The 20,962-nt window shown below is 39.4% G+C and overlaps 1 protein-coding gene across 5 annotated transcripts in view; it reads right to left on the bottom strand.

Moving 5' to 3' along the window:
• LOC108439016 (thrombospondin type-1 domain-containing protein 4) overlaps window positions 1-20,962 on the bottom strand; it is a 97,881-nt gene that overhangs the window by 74,360 nt on the left and 2,559 nt on the right. For 2 of the 5 annotated variants that reach the window (XM_037539692.1, XM_037539693.1), the window contains exons 2-7: window positions 18,563-18,607; window positions 17,088-17,157; window positions 10,608-10,924; window positions 9,027-9,399; window positions 5,501-5,603; window positions 1,039-1,175 (exon numbers count right to left, since the gene is read on the bottom strand). In XM_037539692.1, coding sequence (XP_037395589.1) covers window positions 1,039-1,175; window positions 5,501-5,603; window positions 9,027-9,399; window positions 10,608-10,924; window positions 17,088-17,157; window positions 18,563-18,607 — 1,045 coding nt within the window. Of the gene's footprint in view, window positions 1-1,038; window positions 1,176-5,500; window positions 5,604-9,026; window positions 9,400-10,607; window positions 10,925-17,087; window positions 17,158-18,562; window positions 18,612-20,962 lie in introns of all 5 variants that reach the window. The other 3 variants (XM_037539694.1, XM_037539696.1, XM_037539695.1) reach the window with 3 other exon arrangements.

Raw genomic sequence — 20,962 nt, 5'->3', positions numbered from 1 at the left:
ATGGAGGAACTTAGATATACAAGGGAATCAGAAGTGCGTCAGTACTGTTCACAGTGGTTGTGATAGGAACCCGACGTCTGAAGACTTTAATGGCTCTAAAAGCTCCATCACAGAATGTTATTACATGATATGGTTCTGCATTTAGTGTCAGAAGACACACATAGGTTAACTGGTGGTTTTGGATAGTAAATAAATTGGCTATTTCTGTGTTGTAGACATCACACTGCCTGGTTCCTATCACCACCACTGAAAAGAGATTTGAGTTATAAGCTTCTTCAGGATGGAGCCTTTCACACTTCTGTTTACATCTCAAACATTGAATTACACACACACACACACGTGTATATATATATATATATATATATATATATATATATATATAGCTGTTGTTGGAACAAAACATTGTATCTCCAAAATGGTAACTTTACAGAAAAGGAAAAAACTTACATTAACTTCAATGTAAGTCAATGGAACCAGACTTTTTTACAAGAAATTTTGGGACATTTCTTTTAGTCCATTCGTCAAGAAATTTCATCTTTCAGATTATGCTAAAAACTGAAAAACGACAAAAATTGAGCTACAAGGTTTTGTTATTTATTTATACATATATATATATATATATATATATATATAAGCAATTTGAACCAAAAAATATGCTACATACCTTGACGTATGTGTAATCAATTGCATTACATGTTATTTGGAAGTATATATATATATATATATATATATATATATATATATATATATGTGTGTGTGTGTGTGTGTGTGTGTGTGTGTGTGTGTGTGTGTGTGTATGAGAGCATATGTATATATATATATATATAGAGAGAGAGAGAGAGAGAGAGAGAGAGAGAATTTCCCATTATGTTTAGGAGAACAACCTTTAGAGAGAATCCCTCTTTCGCTCCTTCATCGAGGTTGTCAATCAAACATTAATGCAAGACAGTGAGCAGCATCTAATGATCTAATGTTTAGCTGATGAGGAGCATTTTGATGACATCACTGACATCCAGAAAAGTCACAGCCAGCTCCTACCTGACACTTGCCGGCCACACAGATGGACGTATCGTTCTGTCCACATGGAGTCCCGTCGATGACCCGGTCTGACTGGCGGACGTAGAAACGGTATCCGATCGCCCGACAGTTGAGCTCACACAGCTGGTCTCCAGGAACTGTGAAGAATTACAGTTGCACAAAATCACTAAAGCACAGTGCAAACAGTAGAACAGGGTCGGTTATTGCTTGTCTGTTCTGTTTTCTATGAAACAGACAAAATGTGAAAAGATTTAATGCTTCAGTGTCAGAAACCACATAACCAAGTCTACATAGCCTGAGGTGAACGTGTGGTTTAGCTTGGCATAAAGCAGCACAAAACCATGAGACAACAAGCATGTCTTGGATGATGGACGACACTTTCTTGTGTACATTTAATGTTTTGTCTGAACCGTCGCTGTAAACTTTAGATCCAATGTACTGGGTCATGGGTCTTCATAGAGGCCGCCATAGGAGGGCAGCAAAGACACCAGGTAAAGAATGACAAGAACTAAGGCAGGTATCACTAGTCTTTTGCTATGAATGAACTGATAATACTATGAAGCACAATTTAGGGGTATCTAATTTGAGATCAACTACTTAAACCCTCATAATTAGACTGTTGCACTTGCTGGAAAAACTTGCTGGAAAAACAACAAACAAAACCTCTGTTTCTGCTGTGAATCACCAGCATGATTCCAGGGCAAACCACAACATGTAAGGAAATCAAAACCAAACACCTGGACGATATTCCAGTCTTACGTGTGCTCTCATAAAACCTTAAGACAGACAGCATCGATCAAACCCTGACCAGGGAGCAGTTACAGCAGACCAGAGCACCATTAGTGTCAATCAATGCAAATGACTGTACAGTTATTATTACAATAACTTAAAACTAGTTAAGGCACTGTCATAGTGCTTTGTCCTTCCCAGCTTAAAGATATGTAGGAAAAGTGCTTCATTGCAGTGTAACTGAGGTTTTTATGCATAAAAATTATACATAACCAGCCGGTTAACCAATTTTAATGTTGCTATCTAGCTAATTTAACATTTCAGACTACCTACTCTGGCATTAAGAGATTTATCAACAGGGTTTTATCCACTGTACTTGCTATATGGGACCAAATCAAAGGAGAAGAAGCTGCTTAAACCAACTATAGATGGTGTTAAGCTAGTGATGTGCAAATTACAAATGTTGCCATTTGACTATCCATAAAAGTTGGAGAAGTAACAGTCAACAACAAAAAGAGAAAAAAGGACAAAACAAGTGCAGGGTTGTAGGCTGACTTTAAAGATTATAGCGTATGGAGTCTATAAAGTCTTTTTATTATTCGAAATAGCTGAGGGAAATCGGTGCATATTCTGTGTTGCCTTCCTCTTCAGAGGAATTAATGAGCTACAGCTAACCAGCACACCGCTGGATGCTCGTGAGGACTTCTACACAAGGGTTCTTCTCCTCAATGAATGATGTGTGAAAGATGTAGTTTTTTAGAGAAATAATATAATGTTTCCCTGTTTCTGGACCAAGCTACCATCAGCTAGAGTCCCTATAAGAATGTGGCCTTGGCAGCATGTTCATGTTAAAGTCATGTTTAGTAGGAGCAGTCAGGGCTGGGATATAATGAAATACAAATATTGGGAATGTATTCAAAAATACAGGAATTCACAATTTGCAAAAGAAGCATACAGAATACAGCTTCACATACATTCAGGGAGAATACTTTGAGTATGTACGCCCTAAATAAATAAAATAAGAATAATAACAGTAATAATAATAAAATCAGCACACAGCATGTAACAGATATGCCAGTTGGACTAATTCTAAGGAGGACCTCAATTCTTTACAAACACTGATGTACCTGCTAGAGCCTGAGTGGACTGATAAAGCAATGTGATGAGCCAGTTATTAATATCAGAATAACTGAGATCTGAGGGATGAAACTAATAATCTCCCCATTAGTGTACTTTTCTGCAAGTGATACGTTTAGAATCAGTGTTGTACTGGGCTCATGGAGATTTTGGGATCAGCATTAGACTGAAGCATGTGATAAGAGAATAATTGTTTTTGGAACTTATGATTTTTCATAAAATGTATTAACAGATGAATTACATAAAGAAAACTGCCAACCAGAAGCAGTGAGGAACAGTGTGAATTGATTATATATATTATTATATATAATATATATATATATATATATATATATATATATATATATATATATATATATATATATAGATCACTGTTGTAGGAAGAAAACCTCGTATGTCCATTTTTGTCTTTTTTCAGTAATTTGAAAATTACCTGTCACTTTTTACATTGTATATTAAATTTGTGATGAATGGACCACAGAAACGGCCCAAAAATGACTTGGAAAAAGTCCGGGTTCCAGCGAGTTACATTAAAGGTCATGTAGGTTTTTTCCTTCTCCTGTAAAGTTCCCATTTTGAAGATACAAGGTTTTGCTCTGACACTATATGCATTCCCACGTGCCTTTTTAAAGATTCTAAATGCATTCTGAATAAGTTGCTTTTCATGCATTGTAATAGAATACAACTGAATACAACATCAACAGAGTGTTTAACTGAATGCTATCACATAAAATGATTATGAATATGCTGAATAAAACCTGAGACACTGTTTTTCAATGGTTTTGAATGGTTACTTACTAATTTTCACAATTTTCCACAATTACCATTATTAACATCACCTAAAAACTCAGAAGACTTGTGTACGGTTACTTTTGGTTTGGCTTATTAAATAAAACAGCCATATTTGTGTTGCAGACATGATGACCCATGGCTTGAATCACCACCACTGTAAAGAAGCTGTCTCTATGTTTCGCTACAGTAAACTATTTCACGTCAAACCACTCTGAATAACTTTGTTATAACGATTATCTGTGGCAGATTTAAAAAAAATAAATCAATAGGATTGTGCTTTATTTTAAACTGTGCTTAACAACTTTCCACCCTCAGATAACAGTAGCACTCATACACACACTTGCATACACGATATTGGATCCTGTTCAAGTTCTACACTGTTAGATGGGCTTGTACTCATGTGAGGTAAAGGGGGAACAGTGCCAGAACAGGGCCGCAACATGTAAACTGAAGCATGCACTGACATGACAGAACACTGGACTGTCAAAAGCAACATTTATATCTGGGCAAGTCTGAGGGATTAAAGGCCGACGCTACAGTGTGACAAACCTAATGTGCTTAAATTAGAGTCACATTTTTCACGCCTCCAGCACTCTTTACACTGACTGACAATTTGACAGATGTATGCTATCTTCATTCCCATCCAAACATAGGTGCCCTGTAATATTGTGACGCTACTGTTGCTTGGCGACCCCAACACAGAATCTGTGGTGCTTAACAAGGTATCAAATCTATCAAAGCCCTATGAACAACATCATATACGTCAGTTCATATGTTGCTTCTCATAATAAAACTGCCAAGATGATGAATTTAAAGGGCCCGTATGCGAAAACATTCCGTTCACCCCCTCTATTATATCACCCCTATACCAGGGGTGCACAACTCCGGTCCTGGAGGGCCAGTGTCCAGCACAGTTTGGTGATTTACCTGCTTCATTTGTTAATTGCCAGGTTAAGTGGGTTTGAGCAGGGAAACCTCCCAACTGTGCTGGACACTGGCCCTCCAGGACCGGAGTTGTGCACCCCTGGCCCAAAGAGTCACATGCATACGTTTGAACATGCGTGGTTATATTATATGTTTTATTATTATTGATTTTTGAAGCAAAACTAAATGAACACGTCATCTACAAATCTAAATATGGCAGTTTAATGTATTAGAAAAAAAATTAAATTCAAATTTAAAGTGTGCCATAACTTCTGCACACATTTTATATTTTATATATATTTTTCCCCAATTTGTAAAATTCAGCAAATACACAGTAATTGTGCATTAAAATGTTATTCACTTAGAAATGTACCCAAAATTTTGCATACAAGTGACTTAAGCCTTGAAAACCATGATGACACAAAAACCAATGCATTCACACACACACACACACACACACACACACACACATATATATATATATAGCCATCTATTCAACGTAGAGCGGTTTAGCTCTGCCCATTCATGCTGACATTATAAGGAGTGTTTCAACCTGGACTATACAATACACAGCAGCCAATCAGAAGAGAGATTGAGAGATTATTTACATGTATCTGTTTTAAAGGTACCGCTGGGATAGGCTCCAGCACAACCCTGCGACCCTGAGTGAGAAGCAGCTTAGAAAGTGTGTGTGTGTGTGTGTGTGTGTGTGTGTGTGTGTGTGTGTGTGTGTGTGTGTGTGTGTGTGTGTGTGTGTGTGTGTGTGTTTTAGTACATAAATCCAAACAAAAGCTGCATAAGTCGACATCAGGGTGGAAAACGAAACACCAGAAAAAAGTAGGATATGGGCCCTTTAAAGAAACCAGCACAGGAATCTCACCTTCGTTGAAAGGTTCCCATTCGTAGAGTCGGCCCATAAAGGGCTGGCTGTTATACGAGGAACACTGGATGTCTCTGATATGCCTGCTGGCTGGGGGACAAGGCTGTAGATGGGTGGACACAAACACAAAGATACAAACACTGGTCAGTGCCATACTGTGGATTTTTTCATTGTGTACCTTATCACTGTTACTTTCTGGAAGAATGTCCACTTTTCCGCCAGTGTAGGACTTATCTTGAGTTTCCTGCACTTTCTAAGAACAAAAGCTCCATTGAAAATCATGCCCATGCACTATAAACAAGAGGAATGACTTGCAGCCTTCAGAGGTTTTTGCAAGGAAAGCAGTCATACAGAAAAAGTAGTGATGTATTAAAGGGGAATTCCACTTATTTTTCAAAATTTTTGAATTAAGACATTAAGATGTAGAGCAAAGGTCACTAATAGGTGGACCGCAGTCTAAGTCAGGACCCAGACGCTGTCCTCTGCGGACCTGGACCTACAACCGTTAAACTATAGAGAACTATTTAGATTTGACATCGTCTTATTATTTTAATCGCATATCTTTTCTAGCCTTTATGGTAGCTTTAGCAGCCGGGGATTCACAGACCAATCGCACGTGTTGTAAATATCACACGTGACGCTACTCAGCCAATCAGATCTGTGCATTACAATGAGCACAGAGACTCAAGTGAGTGACGCTCACACAGGGGAGGGACGAGCCGAGAAACAGCAGTCAGAGAAGAAAGTGAGTCAGAGGGAAGTTATTTGACAGTAAACGTTGCTGAAAAATCAATGAATTATATCTTATTTGAGTTAATATTCAGTTGTTGACTGTATAAGATGTTGATATTCCTGCTAGGCTACTTCATTAAACAGTATATGGCACTAAATCCTGATGTTAGACATTATGATGTTCCGGACCTTCGCTTGAGGACATTACCTCTAGCTGGACCTTACTGAATGTTAATTAAATACCCCTGATGTCGAGTATTCAGCGTGGGCTGGTGTGAAATGGTGCACTGTAGAGATTCTGATTTCTTTACAGTGGTGGTGATGGGAGCCAGGGATCACCAGGACTACAACACAAATATAGACATTTTATTAATATCCACCACCAGCGAACCTGGAATCTTCTGAACTTCAATGTGTTATATTGATGATGGTAAAATAGTGGGAAATCTGAAAATTCTTGGGAACTATTTTGCTTTAGAGCATCCACATTTGCCATTAATACAGTTTAAAAAATACATTTTAGCCCAAAGCCTTCGTAAAACAATGTCTCAGGCATCAGGCAGTGTATTTACAACCACATGATGTAATAACTTTCTGTGAGGGAGCTTCTAGAGGTGGACGTCTGGTTCCTGTCACCACCACTGTGAACAGTTCTGACCACAGTTCTCACCAAACCACTCTGAATGAATTGTTTACATGACTTGCCACATATATACGTTTGAATCGAGTAAATTTACTGCAACATCTCCTGACCGGAAGCACTTTCATAGGTAAGACATGGCCACACCGTTCATCCCCTCAACACCACTACATTAAACCTCTGACCCGTGTGCTCTTGAATCTGTCAGGCAGAGGTGTGTGTATATGTGTAAACCCCTGACTCTGTAACATTCCTCCCTCTGGACAATTCCTGCTTTTATGACTGCCATGAGGAGACGTCACCACCCACCGCATCCACACACATACACATACCACAATCCTTTCTGCCTCAACAAGCAGCGGCTCTTCATCCCATCACTATATCAACCATAACACTTTCTAGGTTTAAATCAATTGAAATTCACACTAAGGGCGCAAGACTAGAATCTGCATATTTTTGCTTCTAAAATTCATCGGAAAATGTCTTCATTTCATTTTGGACAATCTTCTATTGCAACTGTACATCAGGCATAACATGATGACCACCTCCTTGTTTCTACATTCATTGTCCATTTTATCAGCTCCACTTACTGTATAGCTGCACTTTGTAGTACTTTGTTACCCCCTTGTTCTTCAGTGGTCAGGACCCCCATGGACCCTCACAGAGCAGGGACTATTTGGGTGGTTGATCATTCTCAGCACTGCAGTAACACTGATGTGGTGGTGGTGGTGGTGTGTTAGTGTGTGTTGCGCTGGCATGAGTGGATCAGACACAGCAGTGCTGCTGGAGTTTTTAAACACCTCAGTATCACTGCTGGACTGAGAACAGTCCACCAACCAAAAATAGCCAGCCAAAAGCATCCTGTGGGCAGCGTCCTGTGACCACTGATGAAAGACTAGAGGACGACCATCACAAGCTGTGCAGCAGCAGATGAGCTGTCGTCTCTGACTTTACATCTACAAGTTGGACTGAGCTGGTTCACAGTCAGAGCTGAAAACTCATTTCTTTTAACTGACTTGGACTTTAGGGTCACTTTTTGAGTGACCCTATACTTTATTTCTGTTTATTTCATTCAAATCAATGATGAAACTTTCAATTGTTGTCTCTGTCAAAACAATCCAAACATGGCACCAAGTGATTCGGTAGTGGCGATTTCGGCTGATTTTGAGCAGAACTAGCCAATCCATGACCACCAGACACCAGACAAAGTCACAATATTTTTCATTAAAACACAAAAAGTTTACATCATTGCATAAAATATGTGTTTCACTAGTGACAATTCTTAAGGTTCCACACTGATTTTCGATGAGATCCAATGGCTCACCATGTGGCCACGAGGGACAGGGATGCAGTCTCACTTCCTGCTCTAAAATGCATGGCGTGGCTAAAACAAGGCTCCGCCTACAGACTAAAACTCTGTTTCAGTAGTGACATTAAAGCGTGGGACAGCATTTTTTAATACATTTTCTCATTTTTAGATAAATCCATGATGAATCTAATTTCACTATAAATGGCATTTTTTAAAAACACCAATAAAATAAATATTTTAAAGTTGAAATTTAGTGGTTAAGACTTGAGACAGTACTAAGTAATATAGATCACAACATAATCCTTGTAAATATCCAAGGACTGAAGTTGTGTTTTAAAATATTTTTACAGTGGGACCTCAGTTTAAACTAATTCAGTGGAATCTTCTACATACTGTTTGCATTTTCTTTAGGGCTGCAGTGATTGGTTGACGAAAATCACCAACAGTATCTATGAGAAAAAAAAACTTGCATCTTTTATGTAAAACAAAGCTGCCATTAATGTTTATCTGACAGACTGCAATACACTACAGGAAGCGTAGGGGGCGATATGGCTTTCATTGCTTGATTGTACCATAAATAAGGGCATTTTTTCACAAAGACACAAATTTGAGTTCTGGCCTTGCTGGGACAGAGCAAAGTAGGGGGAACAGCAGAAGGCGCAATGGTACGATTAGTCGATTAATTGATTAACAGTCAGTAGATTAATCGATTATAGGAATACTGCCACACCCCACACAGCCAAAGCAAATTCAGGCTATATGTGTATCATAGTTTCCTTTCCCATATCAATCTGAAACGTTTGATCCCTGCTATCAAAACCACCACCAATACTTTCAGCTCTTACATTCATGTTGCACATCTTGTACTGGCTGGGCTCTCCGGAGCAGGACGAGGCTGGTAGGGGGTTGTAGGGTCTGGCCTGAGTGGACGTGTGGCCACCCCCTGACGCCAGGGTACCAGAAGGATACTGCTGCTCTGGCTGAGCCTGACCTGAGCTGGGCTGGTGCAGAGGAACCCAGGCTGTCTGGTGAGAGTTTTGGTGAGTACTTCTGAGATTCTGCTGGTGCTGCCTATAGCTGTGGGGTCTGTAATCAGTCGGAGAGTGAGACTGATGGGGGCTGTGCTGATGGGAGCCCGTGTCTCTCTGTGAGGATATGACATACGGCATCTTCCCATAGCCATACATTCCTGGAGTGATTCGGCCACTGTGGCTTCGCCTTCAAAGCACATAAAATGACATTTATTACATTCAATTTCAATGAGAGAATATAAGAGTTTCAGTATAGAGTCTTTTATACAGATGTTTTCTAGACAGATGTCCTTAAAGTAATGTTACTAGAAGACTTCAGTATTGTTTATAACTGATATAACTGATGCAAGTTTTTAGTACAAATTACTGTTGTGTATACTTCATCATATTGTCATTGCTGCAAAAACATCTGTCAAAAGGTTTATATGAATAAAAGGTGAAGTTTCCTCACTTTGTTTTTAAAACTAAGCCACTTTTATATTTAATTTTGTGATGTCACAAAAAATAATGAAAATTTTTTTTGATGTCACAAAAACAATGAATCCAAAAAAATCTCCTATAAAATGGCTCATATTTATTAAAAACAAGTAAATTAGCCTCACTTTGTTTTTGAAACTAAGCCTCATTCTTTGAACTCTTTGAAATCACAAAAAACAATGAATCATTTTTGCGATGTGACAAAAAACAATCCAGAAAGTCGCTTATCAAAGGATTCACATGAATAAAAAAGTGAATTTTCCTCACTTTGTTTTGGAAGCGAAGCCTTATTTAGAATTTTTTTGACATCACAAAAATGATTCATTGTATCTGTGACATCACAAAGCCAATGAATCATTTGTGTCACACAGAATCCAGAAGGTCTTCTGTCAACTGGCTTATATAAATCAATAAGTGAGTTTTCTTCACTTTGTTCTTGAACATAAGCCTCATTTGGATTTTTCTGACGTCACAAAAACAATGAATCGTTTTTTTGTGATGTCACAAAAACAATGGAACCAAAAAAGTCCCCTTTCGAAGGATTCATGTAAATAGAAATGTGACTTTTACTCACTTTGTTTTTGAAACTAAGCTTCATGTAGAATTGACTGTTTTTGTGATCTCACAAAAACCAATGCATACACATATATTTGAATAAAGTTTTAGACTGCTTTTAGAATTAGAATTAATTCCAATCTGTTCTGCCCTGTATTGAACTGACCTTTGTCTTAAAAGCGTAGAAAAATAAACAGCCTGTTTGATTAAAGACAGGCTGCGGCTGGCAAAGGTTGAGTAAAATGAATTATGACTGCATAAAACCACACATATGGACCCCAGGACAATAGTAATAAAATACAAGCGGAATGTCGGATATGCGCTCTTTAACTTTATTAGCTGAATGATGTTAAAAGGCTGTACCGTCTCCCAGGTCGTGAGTCACTCTGCTGCTTCCTATATGGCTCACGGATGGTGTGGTGAGTATTCCCATGATGCAGCGGCATTGAGGGTCTCAAGGCTGACACCACATGCCCGGGTTGCTGGTGCCTCGTATGTGGAGCCTGTCTAGGAGCGTATGCTGTGGCTGGAGGGGTAAAGGTGGGGAGGCACGGCCTTGTTTGTTCCTGGACCCCCCCACCACAGGAGCGGGAACATTCACTCCATGGGCTCCAGGAGCCCCACGACCCTGGAGGGGTGCCATCATTAACCGCCGCCTGGGACTCTGACCGAGGAGCAACCTGTGGCCACATACAGTGTGCATTACTATACTATACTACATTATAAGGGAGCAGGTCAGAGCCACTGAACATTGAGCAGAACATACAAATCACTCCGGTTTTAGTATCTGCAAAGTGTGAGATACTTTCATATCTCAAATTGATCTAATACGTGTGCTGTGTCAGTGTGTGTTGCGTTGGTACGAGTGGATCAGACACAGCTGTGCTGCTGGAGTTTTTAAACACTCACTGTCCACTCTATAAGACACTCCTACCTTGTCGGTCCACCTTGTAGATGTGAAGTCAGAGAGGACAGCTCATCTGCTGCTGCACAGTTTGTGTTGGTCATCCTCTAGTCCTTCATCAGTGGTCACAGGACGCTGTTGGCTGGATATTTTTGGTTGGTGGGCTATTCTCAGTCCCGCAGTGACACTGAGGTGTTTAAAAACTCCAGCAGCACTGCTGTGTCTGATCCACTCAGACCAGCACAACACACACTAACACGGCACCACCATATCAGAGTTACTGCAGTGCTCAGAATGATCCACCACCCAAATAGTACCTGCTCTATGAGGGTCAGTGGGGGTCCTGACCACTGAAGAACAGGGTAACAGAGTATCAGAGAAACAGATGGACTACAGTCTGTAACTGTAGAACTATAAAGTGCAGCTATACAGTAAGTGGAGCTGATGAAATGGACAATGAGTGTAGAAGAAAGGAGGTGGTCACAACGTTATGGCCGATTGGTGTATAAGGCTAGTTTTGAATATAAGCGGTTAGCTTCTTTTTTCACTCTAAATGACTTTATTTACTCTCAACCACCGAATTACGCAAACCCTTTAAAACATCTTTTCTTCAGCTGTGACTGATATTTCAGATTTATTTATGCTTAGGAATAACATTCATTTCACGTCAGGCTTCAGAAACGCTTTCCCTCCTGCGTGAAATAAAGCGGAGAAAGTGCAGTCGGCTGTCAGGAAGCTGCTCCTCGGAGTGCAGAGTGATGAGAGCAGGCATGCTGGGCGTTAAGAGGCCGAGAGCTGGAGAGCGCAGTGACTGACAGACAAAGTCTCAGTGGTGAGCAGGAGATGATGAGAGGAAGGTGCACAGGCCGGGCCAAGAATTCCACACTGGACATTCCAACGTAAAGAGGTGATCAGGGATCGAAAGAAAGTGCCATAACCACTCAGCATAAAAGACACAGTGACTGAAAGGTGAACTGACCAATCGCTGACCCTCCTTCCGACATTCCGGCCATAGCGCGGCACTTTCTGAGCGCACCCAGCTGTTTGACCCTTCACTGACCCAGAAGATGACAGTGGGTTTGAGTTACAGAAGCAGCCGGTGGGGTGGGGGAGCTGTTGGCTCTCTGAATAGCTGCCTGGCGATGACGGACAGATGGGGAAAGTCATGCCAGCAATTCCTGCAGTCCGAGCTTTTTTCTCTGTTGGGCGGCTGCCGGCTACTGCTCTCTAGGCCACTACAATATTAATGAACTCATTTATAGAGAGAGAAATGAGTGTGGACAGTGCTGCTGGACATGAATGAGAGCGGCACTGAGAACACTTGGTGAGCCGTGGGTCATGCATTGAGGGACCGCTGGCTTGGGGCAGTGCTGCTGGCAGCAGGAGACTGATGGACAGAGTGGATCAGCAGATGATAAAATGGCTTTTGGGAACTTCTAGAAATGGAGGAATTAAACCAATTTCTCAGAAGATGATGAGACATAAATGAAGTCAAGAGTGGTTTGATGTGAAATGGGCCGTTGTAGAGAAACTTTCCAGCTCAGATTTCTTTACAGACGCAAATATGAGCATTTTACTCATTTATCCAAACCAACCAGTAAACCTACACATGCAAAATTAAAATCACCATTCAGTACAAGTTATTCATTTTACTAATGTTATTAATGCCCTCAGCGATTTCTGAGGGCATTAGATATAAAACAACAATCCGCTTGCATTAGAAAGCAGAAAGTCAAAGGAAACTAAATACAAGCAGAAGTATCAAAACTGGAGTTCCTAACAACCACCTGGAAGACCTGGCAGACACCAAAACTGGCCCCATCAGATAGACAACACAAAGCTTTCATCTTTCAGAGAGAGGAGAAAATCAAGCTACTTCAGATCTGAAAACATCCACAGGTGTTTCTGTCCATCCTTCCACTGTGAGAAGACCACTCAGCGCTGTGGGTCTGAAAGGATGTGTAGCTGATCAAGGAGAACCTCACTGAGAAAAGGAGACGGACACATCAAACAAAGAAGCTGAATGATGGACTGACCACCCCAGAGTCCAGACCTCAACACCACTGAATGGGTTTGATTACTTCAGGAAATCATCAAAAAGCCTCTAAGACTGATGCTGGAATAAAGGTAGACAGTATAAATCCTGAGAAATGTGTAATAATTTTGTAATTTTCTAACGCTGAAAAATGAGTAACCTTTACTCAGTGGTCGTTTTGGCTGAAAATTAAAGTGGAATTCCACCGATTTTTCACATTTCTGCACAATTCGGTGATTGAGGTGTAAACAAAGTCATTCAGAGTGGTTTTATACAACATGGTTAATTTGCAGAGAAACGTACAGACTCAGATTTCTTTACAGTGGAGGTGATGGGAACCATTTATTTACTATCCAAAACCACCAGTGAACCTACACGTGTCTTCTGAGTTGTATATGTTTAAGCTGTGCTGTTAATGATGGTAAAATGGCAGAAAAATGAAGTTTTCTTCAGGGACTATTTTGCCTTCATGCATCTCTCCACCTTCATGCATCTCTCCACCATGAATAGATTAAAATAAATGGATTCAAATAGACGTTTTAGACCAAAACTTCATCCCAGAACTGCTGTAAAATGATGCCTCAGACATCAGGCAGTGCTTTCAAAACCATTTCATGTAATATTTTGTTGTAATGGAGCTTTTAGAAACATTAAATTCTTCAAACGTCTGGTTCCTATCACCACCACTCTCAACAATTTTGATTCTTTAAGTTTCTCCAAAACTGATGATTTGATACCAAACCACTCTGAATGTCTTTGTTTATATCTTAACCATTTAATTATTTAGAGTTTTTGAATAATGGGTGGAGTTGCCCTTTAAATAAATTGAAGATGGTCCCTTAACTTTTGCACAGAGCTGTAATACTAATGAAGAGAAAATAGTGGAAAATCTGATCTGTTTTCTTTGGCTACTATTTTGCCCTGTAATGCCCAGCATGCACATTCACACCTTTGTACCTTTGTGAATTGATTTAAAAATCAAATTTCAGGCGTTAAACTCGGGCATTAGCTATTGAATAGGACAAAAACTAGTATAGGACATCCCAGCTATTCTCCTAATCCTAACCATTAAACCCCAAACCTGCCAAATCACCAGTTATGGACAATATGACCTAATATTCTCTTTGTATCTTCCCTGATGCTCAGCATGTGAACAGATTTACACCCGGATCGGTTACTGAAAGGCTTTTTTACATGGGCTGAGTACATGTTCCCTTGAGCTCTGGACCCTTCAGCGGCTCAAGACTTTTGTGGCTAAGCCTCAATCCTGATCTTAATTACCTGTCACACTGAAGCTGCCTGAAACTTGTCCGAAGCTGCAAAGGGGGTGTCAGCTCTCGGATGGCCGTAGCATGTGCTGTGGAACACTGGGTTCTATTCAGAGTTAAACTAAGTACATGGTGACCCATATTACCTTACTCAATTTACACTCAATACAAATTTCTATAACATAATAAATCAAGGCCGAACACATTACCAGCAGGAGCATGGTCATACAGAGCAGGCCACGTCCGCAATAAGTAACAAGAAGACCATAATGTACACACTAAATGGACAGACTAACAGCCTACAGCTTACTGTCCTGAAACATTAGCCACCAGTTAACAGCAGGAGTGGACTAAACTATGTGCACTTGGAGCTCCATCATCAATCAAAGTCATTGGAAATAACAGAGTTGTTAATTAAGGGGCATTCCGGCCCCTAACTAGCTTTTTTTTAACGTTGACGTGTTACTATACTACAGTATACTGTAATGCAGCAGCTCAGCCTCAATGGTGTGGTAGAATTTTCAATTTCATATTTACTAGGGACACTCAATCATAACAGTATTGGCAGATACTCGCGGAAAAGAAAAATACTGGTGTTGTACAGATTTAGATTGACTCATATTTGATTGCCCTCATATTTTCATGCTTTGGAGGAGTGAACCTGGGCGACTAAACCAAAATATGTGCATTTTAATCATTTTACTGCACTTGCAACCCCACAGAAATAATCTTCCGATTACTACATAATATCAATGAAAAATATTGGAGACTCCCAGTGGCTGACAATGTTTGCAGTTCTTTCACTACAAAACCCAACATGCATTACGCAAATACATCATACAACCACCGGGAATCTCAACCATTCCAGTGCTCAACCATTCCTGACTGCTAGCCTAGCCACTAAGCTATAGGCTAATAAATACTACTAAGCTAGCAGGAAGAAGGCCTGGATGGATGTGACGAATGGCAAAGCCATTGAAAACTGGCTAGCATAGTGGATAACACTCCAGAGAACAGCAGTCAGACTGAGGAAAGAAAACTAGATAACAAGGTGGCCACGTTGCTAACTTTAGCCTTTAGCAAAACAAAGTCTTTTTTTTTTTTTTTTGAGTAGACAAATTTTTTCCAATGTAATAATGATTTGAAGGTACTCATATACAGATAAATATGTATAAAATTAGATGTTCAGCTTCCAAGCAGGAATGTTAGCTATCTGCCTGCACTAGCTGATGAAAAAAGGAACATTTTACAGCCTAGAGCGGCTGTAGTTTTTCAAACGGTCCTCCCACCTTAAACATATATCATCGGAGGGGGTCTTCCAAATCATTAATCTAAGAAATTTTGCTTTACAGACATGTTTACAACCGATATGGTAAAAGCTAATTAGCCACTTTGCTTGCTAGTTAGCCAAACTTCTTGGCTACATTAGGCTGACTTGGAAAAATACACCCAGTTCGCTTAGCTTAATACTAGCTAGTGCTGCAAATGTAGAATCAATCAAAGCTCACAATTTTTTCTGTCAAGGATGAAAATACCAGCAAAACCGTGGATGCTAACATAAATGCTATGCTGCCGTTAGCTTCCTAACCAGCTTATAATTTCTTAGTGGACATTTTATAAAGCAGGAATTCTAAAAAAAAAAAAGCAACCGCCACGTCGACATTTTCATTTACATTCTGGAGCACAGATTGTCATGTAGTAGTGCTTGGTGACTTTATCCTCATTGTTTACAACATATATATTAAGAGTTACATCTTTTTTTGGCTGCCACAAATAATTAACATACATATTACCAGCTTTTTACAAGACAGTAGTGCGTCCTGCTATGATGTCTGGTTTGGAGACTGTGGCTCTGTCTAAAAGACAGGAGGCTGAGCTGGAGGTGGCGGAGATGAAGATGCTGAGATTTTCGTTGGGAGTGACAAGGATGGACAAGATTAGAAATGAGCAGATCAGAGGGACGGTGAAGGTGGAGCAGTTTGGACATAAAGCCAGAGAGGCCAGGTTGTGATGGTTTGGACATGTGTTGAGGAGGAATAGTGGATATATTGGGCAAAGAATGTTGGAGATGGAGCTGCTGGGTAGAAGGAGAAGAGGTAGACCTCAGAGAAGGTTTATGGATGTAGTGAAGGTGGACATGGAGATGGTTGGTGTGAAAGTAGAGGAGGCAATGGATAGGGCAAGATGGAGGCAGATGATCCGCTGTGGCGACCCCTAAAGGGTCTATAAGTCTATAAAATTCTTTTTTTATAATTCTTTAATATAATTATATATATATAAATATAAATATAATATAATTCTTTTTTAAGTCTTTTTTTAATGTTCGTCTTAGTTTATTTTCTAAAATAAAAGTAATTTAAAATCCCTTTAGAGGAGATTAAGAACTAGTTAGAGCTTGTATGCAGGACAGTAATCTGGGTGGTCCAAGGGTGTATGTAAATACTAGGCCTTGGCTTGAAGAGGTTCAAACCGCAATTGTGTCAATGCACTGTAGTGTTAATAATTCTAATAAAGTGGAATCATATTTCAAAAACGTTTTACACCCATAAATCTACTGTTTTTTGTTGGCAGTTTCAGGGTTCCTAATCTAATCCTAGGAAAATCCAGTTAGGAAAAAACACTGGTGCTGGTGTTACCTTCTTCTGGTCCGCTGGGAGCTGACAGTCAGTGAGGCTCGACCAAAGCAGGGCCATAACCATGGCGACACTGTGAACAAAAGACTACAGCCTTTACTCCGCTGACTTCTCCCAGAGCTCAACACATGGAACAGTATTGTATACAAACAGTGAGATGCACTTCAGACCCGCTTTATCTTAAGAAACATTCCATTAATCTCATCATATTCATAAACCATGACAATGGCTGCGTTCAAATTACGCATGACGTCGTGACCTATGTGTGCAGCTACATACAGTAACGAGAATTTTAAACTGGAGCAACAGCCAAACATAGAGTGCAACAAGTAGACATCCTTCAGGGCCACCAGCAGGGATGGGTGATATGCCAATATGATCTCATTACAACATCAACATGTATTTTTATTGTTTACCAATTTTTGCTCCTGCTTAAAGCAGCACTATGTAAGTTTTGGAGATTTGGGGACCTCTGTGGTGGAAATGTGTAAGTGCACGTGACATGTGGAGGAAAAATTTGTAGTGTGGGTTGTGTTTCGACCCCCTTCCCCGAATAGATGAATCTGAAGATTGAAAAAGAATTCAAAGAGAAGGATGTATCTTCTGAGGGTAAGAGTGCATTATCTACTATTGTCATCATGTAAAACATTGACTTTGCATTTGAGCCCTAAATATCGAGACAACCCTTATTTCTGAGCCTGCGTTTGTGACGTTAACACATAAAGACGTACAACGTGATCCATTTATGTCTTGTTTTTCTGACAAGTTGGAATGACAAAAAAAGCACCAGTTATACCACATTTTAAAAATAGTATCCCAATATTATGAATACAAAGATTTTTATTCAACATTTTACATGCTGTGCTATATAAATCCAATTAAACAGGACTAATTATGCTCCTTATGTAATGAAACATGCAGTTGGACAGTATGTTATCTGTATTATTGATTGAGTATTATTGATTATTATTGATATCCGCATATATACTTCGAAAACCATATTGTGACGATATGTGATATAATTTATTAGAATAATGATAAATATATTGTCCTATTGCCCACCCCATATCACAGTATTATCCACTTTACAAAAGCACAAATATTTCTCATTTTGAGATTGTTGTAAGCTTGTTATGAGATTATTTAATCTATTTCTAGATTTTACTGCTTTGAAGTAATTTTATTAAGTAAAATGATTTCACTATATTAACAGATTTTAAGAAATTATTTTAAGAAATATGCTGGAAGCCTGCAACTTTATCTGCCAAAGTAGGGAGGTCGTTACAAAACAAGTAAATTAATCTAAAAATAAGTTAAATTACAATTCTAATACTCCTACAAGCATCTCAATATGATAGATATTAGATATTTAGACTACATTGTAAATTATTTCTCTTGTTTACATAGCATTTTATGCAGAGTAGGTCTGAAGGCAGCCCTGATAAATCAATGATCTCAAATCACATCAGGCCTCTTACCTCACACTCAAGACTTTGCTCATGCTGGAGGGAAAGTGGGTGGCTCTACCTGGGAAAACAGAGAGCAGGTGTGTCATATTTACAGACATCAATCAAAGTACAACAGCCGAAAGACAAGGCCCAAGTTTGCAGATCCACATGTAGCACTAAGCTTAGCACTGGCATTTGACCTCTAACACTGTGGCACTGAATCAGCAACAGCTCTGACTTTGGTCACTGGCCCAGGACTGCTCAGCCCTTTTAAAACCTCTTTCACTGAAATACAACACCAAGAATAAACAGTTCCGTCTGTGCTGCTAATTTCTTGTTATGGACCATTTGAATTACTCACATCGCTGTCCCCTTTGCTTACTTTCCACTGATTCCATTGCTTTAAGTGTCCACAGTTCAAACAGTGGATGGTGGATATGATTTGTCAGGATCTAAGAAGGTGATTGGTTCAGGACAAAATGTCACAAACAGCCTGGTGGGTTACATCAGAGCTACTCAACAGAACACACTCAATAACAATAACAACACAGCCATGACTATGCCATGACGTCAGACTGTAAAACTACACACACTGCAGATTCATACTGGATTAAAATCACTCCACAATTATTACAGTCAGACTGTAAAACTACATGCTGCAGATTCATACTGGATTAAAATCACTCCACAATTATTACCATCAGACTGTAAAACTACACGCACTGCAGATTCATACTGGATTAAAATCACTCCACAATTATTACAGTCAGACTGTAAAACTACACACTGCAGATTCATACTGGATTAAAATCACTCCACAATTATTACAGTCAGACTGTAAAACTACACACACTGCAGATTCATACTGGATTAAAATCACTCCACAATTATTACAGTCAGACTGTAAAACTACACACACTGCAGATTAATACTGGATTAAAATCACTCCACAATTATTACAGTCAGACTGTAAAACTACACACTGCAGATTTATACTGGATTAAAATCACTCCACAATTATTACAGTCAGACTGTAAAACTACACACTGCAGATTCATACTGGATTAAAATCACTCCACAATTATTACAGTCAGACTGTAAAACTACACACACTGCAGATTCATACTGGATTAAAATCACTCCACAATTATTACAGTCAGACTGTAAAACTACACACACTGCAGATTCATACTGGATTAAAATCACTCCACAATTATTACAGTCAGACTGTAAAACTACACACACTGCAGATTAATACTGGATTAAAATCACTCCACAATTATTACAGTCAGACTGTAAAACTACACACTGCAGATTTATACTGGATTAAAATCACTCCACAATTATTACCGTCAGACTGTAAAACTACACACTGCAGATTCATACTGGATTAAAATCACTCCACAATTATTACAGTCAGACTGTAAAACTACACACTGCAGATTTATACTGGATTAAAATCACTCCACAATTATTACAGTCAGACTGTAAAACTACACACACTGTAGATTCATACTGGATTAAAATCACTCCACAATTATTCGTGTTTTCTTGAGTCTCATTCTTGAGTTTCTCGAGTCTCATGGTTAGCTAATGATCATGTAGAATCAGGTGTGATAGTAGAAGAGTGGGTGATAGAAAATAAATGAATAAATAAATATCAAGATGTTTAGAGAAAAGAGATTTTCATGCTATATGACCTGTAGCGTAATATTTACCTTTTCAGAGGTTTACAAATAAGTTTGATTGGACAAAATCCAATCAGAACTACAAAATCCAATCCGCTCTTCAACATTTCTACAACATTTAAGTGGTTCTGCGCAGGTGGACTGCAGGACTGGAACCAGGAAAGAGTATGGAGTATGAGACACATATCATGTATCTGCTGTCCTGTGCCCATATTTTTCCTATAGAAAAGCACAAACGGCACACTGCAGTTGGGAAGCTGCTGTAGAGTTTTCCCAATGAACGAACTCCGCAGGATCCGTCCGATCAGGATCAGCTCTGGCAGGAAAGTTGTTACAACACACTGGGCAAGAAGACAGCAGTCATAAATTTAAGGCTGTGAAGGTGTCAGAGTATCGTGGCACAACAGGAACAGGCTGCAGACGAGGAAAAGCCTTTTTGTTGCTGTCATGCCTCTTAGCAAAAAATATGACTTAAAGGGTGCTTAAAGGGTTTGCTTAGGCTGCTGCCCCCGTGACCCGAACGCGGATAAGCGGATGATGGATGGAAGGATGACTTAAAGGGGAATTCCACCAACATTCTAAAAATTCTGCATAATACAGCGCTTCAGATGTAAACACAGTCATCCAGAGGTGTTTCATATGAAATGTTTAATTTCTTGAATTTCTCTACAGCGGTGGTGATGGGAACCAGGGGTTGCCATGACTACAACACAAATATAGACATTTTATTTGCTATCCAGAG

Source organism: Pygocentrus nattereri, chromosome 7, assembly GCF_015220715.1.
Source record: "Pygocentrus nattereri isolate fPygNat1 chromosome 7, fPygNat1.pri, whole genome shotgun sequence".
Taxonomy (NCBI): domain Eukaryota; kingdom Metazoa; phylum Chordata; class Actinopteri; order Characiformes; family Serrasalmidae; genus Pygocentrus; species Pygocentrus nattereri.
Note: the sequence above shows the minus strand (reverse complement) of the source record. Positions and strands in the feature narration are given on the sequence as shown.